The sequence below is a fragment of the Chrysochloris asiatica genome, unplaced genomic scaffold (assembly GCF_000296735.1).
Source record: "Chrysochloris asiatica unplaced genomic scaffold, ChrAsi1.0 scaffold00243, whole genome shotgun sequence".
Classification (NCBI taxonomy): domain Eukaryota; kingdom Metazoa; phylum Chordata; class Mammalia; order Afrosoricida; family Chrysochloridae; genus Chrysochloris; species Chrysochloris asiatica.
Genome location: NW_006408761.1, coordinates 3574475 through 3586669, shown reverse-complemented (window position 1 = coordinate 3586669; position 12195 = coordinate 3574475). Strand labels below are relative to the sequence as shown.

The window sequence follows — 12195 nt, the reverse complement described above, 5'->3', positions numbered from 1 at the left end:
AGCTGGATTATGTGAAGAAAAATATGGCATCAGGATTGGAGGAAGACTCATTAACAACCTGCAATATGCAGATGATACAACCTTGCTTGCTGAAACCAAAGAGAACTTGAAATACTTAGCGATGAAGATGAAAGACCACAGCTTTCTGTATGGGTTGCACATCAATATAAAGAAACAAAAATCTTCACCACTGGAACAATAAACAACATTCATATAAATGGAGAAAAGATTGAAGTTGTCAAAGACTTCATTTTGCTCAAATCAATCATCAACACTCAGGGAAGCAGCAATCAAGAAATCAAATAAACGTATTGCATTAGTCAAATGTGCTGCTCAAAACCTCTTTAAAGTGTTCAAGAGCAAAGATGTCAGTTTGAGGACTAAGGTGTGCCTGACCCAAGTCATTGTATTTTCAGTGACCTCATATGAATATGAAAGTTGGACAGTGAATAAGGAAGACCATGGAAAAATTGATGTAGTTAAGTTATGGTGTTGGAGAGTATTGAAGGTACCATGGACTGCCAAAAGAACAAACCAATTTGTGTTGGAAGAAGTATAGCCAGAATGCTCCTTGGAAGCCAGGATGGCCAGATTCCATCTCTTATATTATCAGGAGGGACCAGACTCTAGAGAAGGATATCATATTTTCGGGAGGGACCAGTCCCTAGAGAAGGATATCATGCTTGGTAAAGTGGATGGTTGGAATAAAAGAAGAAGACCCCCAACAAGATGGATTGAAAGATAGCAACAATTGTGAGGTTGGTGCAGGACTGGGCAGTGTTTTGTTCTATTGTGCATAGGGTCGCTATGTGTCTGATCCAACTCAATGGTACCTAACAACAGCAACAGCAACCAAAGCTGCTTCTCAGAAACCCTATAGTGGGTTGTTATGGTTCGGAACCAACTCAACAGCACTTAACATCTTAAATCCTAGGTCCCCAGTTCATATCTAGGTGCCCCATCTCTGTTCTTTATGGAAGCCTGGTGTGGCACTGTAGGATAAGCACTGGACTGCTAACTGGAAGGTCAGTGGTTCAAACCCACCAGCCGCTCCTTGCAAACCCTAGACAGGGTAGCTATGAGTCAGAATCAACTCAATGGCACTTAACAACAACAAAGTAACTACAGTACTTGCCCCTCACTTCCCTCAGATCTCTACTCAACTGTCATTTATTAGAGGACTTCTCTGCCCACAGCAATCCCACTCAATCACTCTTGTCACCATCTATTTCCCTGTTGGTTATAGACTGGACGGTGTCCCCTCAAAACACATGGTAGATTCTAACCTCTATGCCTGTGGTTATAATTCCATTTGGGTATGAGAAGTGGCTGTACATGAGGTCTATTGGCTGGGAAATTCAACTCAGATCTCCTCCATGGAAGGAGAGAATTCTATTGCTGAACCACCACTGCCTTTTTGTCTCCTAAAACCAAAAACAAACAAACAAACCTGTTGTTGTCAAGTTGATTCCAACTCATCACAAGCTTGTAGGGCTGAGTAGAACTGCCCCAGAGCGTTTCCAAGGCTATAAGGCTTTATGGAAGCAGAATGTCTTCATCTTTCTTCCATGGCAAAATGTATTCCCTCATAGTTTAGGAAGCTAGACATCTGAATTAAGGTCCTTACTCTAGGAGAAAATCGTCTCTCTCTGTTGACTCTAGTGGGAAGTTCTGTACTCTTTCAACCTTATGTTCCTTGGACAGCTCATGTGTCTTCATATCAATCTTCCTGTGGATCTAAGAGATTCTCAAAACAGAGACTCTAAGTCCAAAGGACATGTCCACTTCCAGCTATTATTTCTTTTCTTTTCTTTTTTTTTAACTCTTTATAATGAATTGAGTCAAGGTTTACAGAGCAGATAGTCAGTTTTACATTTAACAAATCATATGCTTTGTTTCATCTCAATGATTGCAATACCCTTCCACCACCCATTTAACAAGTTATCTCATTTTCTTCCTGTGGTTCTTATTTCCATTTCACCCTTCTTTCCAATCCTTCTCAACTTTTTCCTTAGGTAAGTGTTGCCTTTATTATCTTGAATACTCACCATTCCATGGTGAGTATATCTTACTACTGTTATTGTCCCTCCCCTGCCCCACCCATCCAACCATACCTAACACTTGGCTGAAAATTGGGCCACAAGGGTTTGTTCCACTCCAGAGGTGAAAGGTAGCTTAGGGCCATAGTCTCAGGTTCCTCTGGTCTCTTTCTGACCATCAAGTCCAATCTTTTTAATAATTTTGAGTTTTGTTCCACATTTTATCCCATTCTATCCAAAACCTTCTATATGATCTTTTTCAGTGCAGTTGTTAGTGGTAGTCGGGCACCATCTAGTTCTTCTGGTCTCAGAGTCATGGAGACTGATATTTATGTGATCCATTAGTCCATTGAACAAACTGATTTCAATCATCTTCAGTTTTCATCACTTTTTTTACTTCCACACATGGAGAAACCAATAGTTACACCTTAGATATCTATTCATGAGTTTTTTAAGATCCCAGTAGATACTCACAAAAGTAGTATGTAGAACATTGTCTTCATAGACTTTGTAGTTATGCAAATTTGCCATGGTGTCCCATGAGACTATGGTCCTGACTTCCCAAACCCAGTTGTCAAGGTGTTTGGTAATAGCTAAGAAGTTTTAATCATATTCCAGCTCATCTTTCTTGGTAGTAGTACATTTCTCACTTTTTGTTCCTTCTCTCACCATTTATCTCTTGTAAGCTAAAAGGTGATGAAGTCCACACCTCAGGGAAACTCTCCTTACATGGATCAGGGCTGTGACCTGAGTAAGAGTGTTGCATGCCATCCTAATCCTCTTACAACTGATTGGCTGATCACATGATATAACATCATGGGGTGATTACATAATTACATAACTGACAGATTGCATCATTACAAAACTCCAAATCACTGAGAATCATGGCCCAGACAAGCTGACACGTATCTTGAAAATTAAATCCAGGACAATCCCTTTTGTGTAATTTTTTTTGATAAGATATACAAATGAACGGGTGATGGCAGAAGTCATATTATTTTTAGACAAAACCATTGTTGTTGTTGTTAGGTGCCATCAAGTCGGCACCAACTCATAGCAACCTTACGCACAGCAGAATGAAACACTGCCTGATCCTGGGCCAACCTCACTACTGTTGCCACGCTTGAGTCCATCAATGCTGCCACTTAGCCAATCCATCTTGTCGGGGGTCTTCCTCTTTTTCTCTGACCCTCCACCTTACCAAACATGATATCCTTCTCCAGCAACTGGTCCCTCCTGACAATATGTCCGAAGTATGAGAGACGAAGTTTGGCCTCTAAGGAGCACTCTGGCTGCACTTTTTCCAAAATGGCTCTATTGGTTCTTTTGGCAGTCCATGGCACTTTCAATATTCCCCTCCAACACCATAACTCAAAAGCATCAGCTCTTCTACAGTCTTCCTTATACACTGTCCAGCTTTGGCATGCATATGAGGTTACTGACAATGCCATGGCTTGGGTCAGGAACACCTTAATCCTCAAGCTGACATCTTTGCTCTTCAAAACTTTAAAAAGGTTCTGTGCAACAGATTTGCCCAATGCAATATGTCATTTGATTTCTTGACTGCTGCTTCCGTGAGTGTTGATGGTTGATGCAAGAAGAATGAAGTCGTTGACAACTTCAATCTTTTTCCCGTTAATAAGAATGTTGTTGGTCCAGTGGTGAGGATTTTTGTTTTGACATTGAGATGTAATCCATACCGAAGGCTGTGCTTTTTGATCTTCATCAGTAAATGTTTTAAGTCCTCTTCACTTTCAGCAAGCAAGGTTGTATCATCTGCATATCACAGGTTGCTAATGAGTCTTCCTGATGCCACATTTTTCTTCATAGAACCCAGCTTCTCGGATTATTTGCTCAGCATACAGGTTGAATGTTGTTGTTGTTAAGCGCTGTCGAGTCAGTTCCGATCCATAACAACCCTGTACAGGGTTTCTGAGGCTGTAAATCTTTACGGGAACAGAAAACCTCATTTTTCTCCCATGGAGCGGCTGGTAGTTTCAAACTGCTGACCTTAAGGTTCGCAGCCCGATTCATAACCACTATGCTACGGGAGCTCCAGGTTGAATAAGTATGGTGAAAGAATACAACTTTGTCGCACATCTTTCTTAATTTTAAACCATTCAGTGTTCCCATGTTCTGTTCGAACAACTGCTTCTTGGTCCAGGTACAGATTCCTCATGAGCACAATTAAGTGTTCCGGACAAAACCATAGGAAGCTGTTAATGATGATCATGTTGGGGAGAAGGAGATAGGTTTGGAAAGAAAACTTTCACATTACATTTTGTATATTTTTGTACTGTTTAAGTTTTCTAACCAAGAATAATCTCATTCCTGGGCATTTTTAAATGTCAACAGAGGTTGTCTGAGTGTTGACATTATTAGCTATTTCTTTTGTTCTTATACTTTTCTGAAAAAGTATACAAAAAACAATTAATATATACCATTTTTAAAGAAAATAACAAGCAGAGTCCTCTAATTATCCAATTTTAACCATGACAGGTAACATTTTCTGAGTTTGACAAAAATCAGCACAGTCTGAACATAATAAGGTAAATCTGGGATTACTACTTGTTTTAAAGCTTGTCACAGAACTCTTCACAAATTGGCTATTCTTTTATGAATTAGACTTGCCACAAATTGGATATCAAGCAGCACAAAGTTGTTAAAATAATCAGTTGTTAACTCAACAAGGCATTTTCTATTTTAGTGATACTTTTTCAAAGTTTGCATGCACTATCTCATTTAATTTTCACAATAATCCTGTAAAGTATGTCGATCTTGAATTATTATCATGACTTCAACAAGTTCCCTCAAGTGGTAACAGAAAATTCAGAACTTGGGAAGAAGCAACTCAATTAGAAGCAGAGTTCAGTTGCCTTATAGACAGAATTCTCACCTTCAAAAGTTCTATTCCATGTCTGCTGGATTATTTTTCCTCCATCCTTCTTGCTGTAGCCAGCTCTGAGCACTTCGTGTAAAGCCAAGACATAGAGGAGGATGGCATCATGGAATCCTTCAACAAACATGTTCACCTGTAAAAGGAATCCCAGTAGAGTGAGACCAAATACCAGGAATCATGGAATAACACTCAAGAATAAAGGGAGCAGTCAACCTGATTACCACATCAGACTCAGGATCTATGTAATGTGGGTGAAAAGGCTGTTATCACAAATAATTGCATGGTTTTCCCAGGCACAGGCTTAGTGACCTTTGGAAATTTGAACAACAAACAATGCAGAAATCAAGAAAACATTACCTATTGACTAGATAAACTATTAGAGGTGCATCAGCCTTTGCCCACAGTTTCCTCAGAAAGATTCCCCACCTCAAGACAACCTCCCCCCTTGAGGTCTTTTCTACCTACTACAGCCAGGTTCTGAAAGGGGAGCTTGACTAAAAGGACAGTAGGAATCCATTCTTTCACAGTCAAATGTTTTTGAACACCAGGACTCCTGCTAGGTACCTTGAAGGACTGGTACTTAGGATACAAAGTGGAGAAAACCCTTGTTTTATTAGTATTAACTTCTCTATTTCCTTTTGTTTGAGTAGTTCTAATGCATGCAGCCACTCCCTGTCCCCACATCCTTGCCAAGCTCCAAGACAGTCCTTGCCCTCAAAAAACTTAAAAGGTCTGGCCTTGTGTACTTGAGGGGGAGACCCTGAGTGATGCAAACAATGTACTCAGCTGTTCACCGAAAGGCTGGAGGCTTGAGTCCACCCAGAGACACCTTGAAAGAAAGGTCTGGAAATCTGCTTTTTTAAAGGAGCCATTGAAAACCCTATGGAGCAGAGTTGTACTCTGGCACACAAGGGGTTTCCATATAGCAACTGGTTGACTGGAACTTGGGGAACTCGATTATTTTGCTTTAAACTTTGTTTTTCTTCATCTGTATATGTTTTTGTTGTTAAGTGCCACTGAGTTGGTTCCGACTCATAGAAACCCTGACTAGAGTTTCCAAGGAACAACTGGTAGGTTTGAACCGGCAACCTTGAGCTTCAAATTTACCCTAAAGTCCAGTGCATTATCCTGCAGTGCCACACATAAGCAATGTAAAATGTCTAGTATAATAGTGTCTGTCACATATCAAGTATCCAAAAATACAAATTATCATGCATATCATTACTATTTTGTGAACTCTAAAGTATCATTAGGGAGCGCGGTGGCTACATACCATAAGCACTGGACTGAGAACCACAAGGTCCACAGTTCGATCCCACCAGCAATTATGAGAAAAAAGATGAGGCGTTCTGCTCCCACAAAGATTTAAAACCTTGGGAACCCTATAGCGGCTTGCTATGAGTTGGAACCTACTCATCGACACTTTAACAACCTCAACAAGTCTCATTGGTACTCTATTAGATGTCTGTTCAAGAAACAGTATGAATACAAAAAAAGAGACGTAGTCAGAGTTATGGGCTGGGGAAAGGAAGTCAGGAGAAGCTTAATGGGGTGGCAAAAGTTGAACTGAATCTTGAACAAATGAAGAGGTATTTCCCAGAGTGGGAGGCTGAGGGAAGCACTGTGGGTGGAGTAGTGAGGGTGGGACCTGTAAATGGTTAGGCTAGGCTGGAGGCTGGGAAGGTCAGAAAGGGGCATGCCTTGAGGTGTGGCTGAAGAGGAATGGACAGCCAAATCACTGAGAACCTGTAGACTAAGGAACATGGACTCTCTTCTGCAGGCATCTGATTACTTTAGCTGACTTTAGTTTGCCTCTTGCTGTTATTGTGTGCCATCAACTCCATTAGACTCATCATGACCCTGTATGGAGTTTCCAAGAGATGGTGTGGTGCTGTGGGCTAATGTGTCAGACTGCAAAGTCATTCGAACTGCAAGGTTGGTGGTTCAAGCCCACCAGCTGCTCCTTGGAAACCCTATACAGGGTCGCTATGGGTCGGAATCAACTCAACGGCACTTAACAACAACAACAACTGGGAGTTTGAACTGATGATCTTGCAGTTAGAGTGGTTAACAGTCCAGTGCTTATCCTACAGGGCCACACCAGGGCTCAGTTTGCCTGTTAGCTAGATTGTAAGCACCCTTTGGCAAGTTCTAATAGCCCATTCTAGCCCAATATAACAGTCACTGAACATGCAGTGAGCCATCCTGAAACACTTACAATCAAACTCTGGATTAAAAAAGTACCAAAACTTTCAAGCCTTCTTATTCCAGGAGAAAGTGTCAATGATAGAATGTCACTGCAGCAGAATCAATGAAGTATCCCACAGATGATGCTGTGAGACTTTCCATTCAGGCATCCCTTTGCCCATCCCTAGAAAGAAGTCCTGCAGGAAGAGAGCCGCATCTGAACTTCAGTACCATCTGGTTCAAATGCAAAGATCTATGGGAATGAATGTGATTCCGCATCTACTTCAATCTGGTCTTATCCCACGGCTATGGACAATGGGTCCTTCTTGTATCATGAAACTTATTGTTGTTGTTGGGTGCCACTGAGTCAGTACTGACTCACGGCAACCATATGCACAACAGAACAGAACACTGCCCAGTCCTGCACCAACTTCCATTTCAGTCCATTACTGCAGCCACTGTGCCAATCCTTCTAGATGGAGGCTTCCTTTTTTCCCTGACCTTCCACTTTACCAAACATGATATCCTTCTCCAGGGACTGGTACCTCCTGATAATATGTGTGAAGGATGAGAGATGAAGACTGGACATCTTGGCTTCCAAAGAGCATTTTGACTTACTTCTTCCAACACAAATTTGTTAGTCTTTGGCAGTACATGGTACTTTCAATATTCTCCTACAACATCATAACTCAAATTCATCAATTTGTCGACGGTCTTCCTTACTCACTGTCCAACTTTCACATGCATATGAAGTTATTAAAAATACCAAGGCTTAGCACGCCAAGCTCTCCCGCCAGACCCTCTCAGATCGGTCAGCACATCTGCCTGTCCGCGCCCACCATGGCTACCATTCAGCAGCTGGTAGGAAGATGGTGTCTGGTAGACAGCAAAGGCTTTGATGAATACATGAAGGAAATAGGAGTGGGCATGGCTCTGCGAAAAATGGGTGCAATGGCCAAACCTGATTGTATCATCACTACTGATGGCAAAACCCTCACCATCAAAACGGAAAGCACTTTGAAAACAACACAGTTTTCTTGTAACCTGGGAGAAAAGTTTGAAGAAACTACAGCTGATGGCAGAAAAACTCAGACTGTCTGCAACTTTACAGATGGTGCTTTGGTTCAACAACAGGAGTGGGATGGGAAGGAGAGCATGATAACACGAAAACTGGAAAATGGGAAATTAATTGTGGAATGTGTTATGAACAATGTCACCTGTACTTGGACCTACGAAAAAGTAGAATACAAATTCCATCTTTACTTTGAATAGTAATTAGCTGTGAAAATGAACAAGCTCAGTTCAATGAGCAAATCTCCACACTGCTTTGTTTTTTTGTTTTCATTATTGTGTTCAATTATTTCTCACACAGACATTTACATGCAATTGTTTCAAAGTGTTGGTTTAATTAGGATCATCCCTTTGATTAGTAAATAAATGTGTTTGTGCTCATAAAAAAAAAAAAAAAAAAAAAAAAAGACCAAGGCTTGGTGCTGACAGTATTCCACTGGTATTCATAATAACGTTTTCGGTGACTAAATATTCAGTGGTAGTCCATCTCTCCTTCCTAGTCTGTCTTAGTCTAGAAGCTCAGGTGAAACCTGTCCACCATGGATGACTCTGGTAGTACTTAAAATACCAGTGGCATAGCTTCCAGCATCACAACAACATGAAACTCACCACAGTACGACAAACTGACAGATGAGTGGTGGAAACCAATCTTAGACAAAATAAAACCAGAATGTTCCATACAATGGAGAGTGGTGAGATTTCAACTTGCTTACTGTGCATGCATCATCAGAAAAGATAAATTACTAGTAAAGGACATCATGGTTAGTAAACTAGAAGGTCAGTGAAAATGAGGGAAGCCCTCAATGAGATGAACTGACAAAAGAGATATAACCATGGACTCAAATATACCAACAAACATGGAGATGGCACCAGGCAGCGTTTCATTGTGTGATACATAAGGCCACTAAGAGTCAGAGTCAACTCAATGGCAACTAATAATAGGATTGTTGTTAGGTTGAAATGAGTTAATAGATACAAAAGACTTCGAACCGTGTCTGGCACAGAGTCAGCACTCACTGTTAGCTTTTGTTGCCATATTGTTTAGAGATAGAAAATTATAATCTTAAGGTTGGTTCATTCTTAGCTTATTTCTCTAGCAGCAGTGCTCAGAAAACAGATACATGTATAAAATATCTGAGTCCTGGTGTGGCACTGTAGGATAAGCATTGTACTGCTAACTGAAAGGTACGTGGTTCAAACCTACCAGCTATTCCTCAAAATTCTATATAGGGTTTCTATGAGTTGGAACCACAGCAACAACAAAACATATCTTATTGACCCATTTACATTAACAGAAATTCAAGCTCTTCATTCATACTTTGGTGCCCTAGGCAGGTCTGTTACTTGCCCAGTTCTATATCCTCAATTCTGCCCAAGTGTGAAGGGTGCAATCGAAATTTGTCAATTCTGGCAAATCTCTAGGAGAGGTGGAAGAGAGATAAGGTGCTGATTCTCAAGAGAGCTCTAAATTAGCATGCTGGGCGCACAGTCCAATACTAGCCTTGACACATTACTTAATCTCACTAATCCTCAGTTTCGTCACATGTTAAATGGTGTTTTAATACCTCCTAGGAGATGAATAGCATAGTGGTTATGTATCAGGCTGTGAACCACAAGGTCAGCAGTTCGAAACGACAAGCTGTTCCACAGGAGAAAGATGAGGCTGTCTGCTCCCATAAAGATTAACAGCCTCAGAAACCCTGTACAGGGTTGCTATGAGTTGGAACCAATTCCACAGCACTAAACAGCAACAACAAGGAGATGGATAGGTATTAAATCTAGTATTCTGATATGAACTAGAATCTATAAAACTACTAAAAGAGTTCCTGAGACTCTAAAAGCAACTGGAAGTTGTTAACTCACTCTTGATCACCAAGTTTAAATCTCAGTCATTAGTTTCATAGGCAAATAAACATGGTATAGGAAAACATCTACTAATCAGGGATAATTTTTTGCTGATTTGGCTATAGTAATTCAATTTTACCTAGGAATATGAAAGCTCCACTTAGGCCATAAAGTAATCTTGGGTTGAGAAAGTATGCATGCTGATGAGTTGTTGTTGTTGTTGTTAGGTGCCATCGAATCAGTACCGACTCATAATGACCCTATGCACAACGAAACAAAACACTGCCCAGTCCTAGGCCAATCTCACAATTGTTGCCATGCTCAAGCCCATTGATGCTGCCACCTTTCCAATCCATTTTGTTGGGGGTCTTCCTCTTTTTCTCTGACCCTCCACCTTACCAAACATGATATCCTTCTCCAGCATCTGGTCCCTCCTGACGATATGTCCAAAGTATGAGAGACAAAGTTTGGCCATCCTGCACTCCAAGGAGGATTCTGTCTGCACCTCTTCAAACACAGACCTGTTTGTTCTTTTGGCAGCCCATGGCACTTTCAAGATCTTCCTCCAACACCATAACTCAAATGCATCAATTCTCCTGGAGTCTTCACTGTCCAATTTTTGATGCATATGAGGTTATTGAAAATACCATCGCTTGGGAGAGGGGCAATGTAGTCCTCAAGCTGACCTCTTTGCTCTTCAACATTTTTAAAAAGTCTTGTGCAGCAGATTTGCCTAGTGCAATACGTCGTTTGATTTCTTGACTGCTGCTTCCATGAGTGTTGATAGTTGATCCGAGAAGAATGAAGTCCTTGACAACTTCAATTTTTTCTCCACATGGTTTACTATGCCAGGAATTAGATATTGAAGAGGAATAGTGTTGTATTCATTGTGAAAAAGAACATACCCAGATCAGTCATGGGGTGCAACACTGTCTGTGATAGGATAATATCCATGTGCCTACAGGGAAGACCAGTTAATACCAATATTATTCAAATTTACACACCAACCACTAAAGCCAGTAAGAAGAATTCTACCAACTTCTTCAATCTGAAATTGACTGAACATACAATCAAGATGTACTGATCATTACTGGTGACTGGAATGCAAAGGTTGAGAACAAAGAGGAAGGATCAGTAGTTGGAAAATATGACCTTAATAAAAGAAATGATGCCAGAGATTGCATTATAGAATTCTACAAAATAATAATTTGTTCATTTCAAATACCTTCTTTAGACAGCATAAGAGATGATTATACACATGGACCTCACCAGGTAGGATACATAGAAATCAAATTGACTACCTCTGCAGAAAAAGACGATGGAAAACTCCATACCACCAGTGAAAACAAGGCCAGAGACAGACTGTGGAACAGACCATCAATTACTCATAAGCAAATTCAAACAGAAGCTAAAGAAAATGAAAATAAGTCCACGAGATCCAAAATATGACCTTGAATATATCCCACCTGAATTTAGTGATCATCTGAAGAACAGATTTGATACATTAAACACTAAAGGCTGAAGACCAGAAGAGTTGTGGGATGATATCAATAACGTCATATAGGAAGAAAGCAAAAAGTCATTAATAAGACAAGAAAGAAGGAAAAGGTCAAAATGGATGTCAGAAGAGACACTGAAACTTGCTCTCCAGTGTAGAGATGTTAAAGCAAATGGAAGATATGAGGAGGTCCAAGAGCTGAACAGAAAATCTCAAAGATCAGCTCGAGAAGACAATGTCAAATAAATATTACAACAAAATGTGCAATGATCTGGAATCAAAAACCAAAAAGGAAGAACACACTCAGCATTTCTCAAGCTGGGGAAATTGAAGGAAAATTTCAAGTCTTGACTTTCGTTATTAAAGGATTCTCTGGGTAAATTTTTGAATGATGCAGAAAGCATCAAAAGAAGATGGAAGCAATACACAGAGTGACTGTACCAAAAGGAAATGGCTGATGTTCAACCATTTCAAGAGGTAGCATATGATCAAGAGCCAATGATCCTGAAGGAGGAAGTCCAAGGTAAATTGCAGGAATTGGCAAAGAACAAGGCACCCAGGAATTGATGGAATAAAAATTGAAATCTTTCAAGAAAGTGAGGCAGCACAAGAGGCACTCACTCATCTCTGCCAAGAAATTTGGAAGACAACTATCT

At 40.4% G+C, this 12195-nt stretch overlaps 1 protein-coding gene and 1 pseudogene across 2 annotated transcripts in view; one reads left to right on the top strand and one right to left on the bottom strand.

Moving 5' to 3' along the window:
* LOC102825695 (atrial natriuretic peptide receptor 3-like) overlaps positions 1-12195 on the bottom strand; it is a 123955-nt gene that overhangs the window by 15531 nt on the left and 96229 nt on the right. For both annotated transcript variants that reach the window (XM_006873506.1, XM_006873507.1), the window contains exon 4: positions 4936-5071. In XM_006873506.1, coding sequence (XP_006873568.1) covers positions 4936-5071 — 136 coding nt within the window. The remainder of the gene's footprint in view (positions 1-4935; positions 5072-12195) is intronic.
* LOC102827472 lies at positions 7966-8397 on the top strand (annotated as a pseudogene).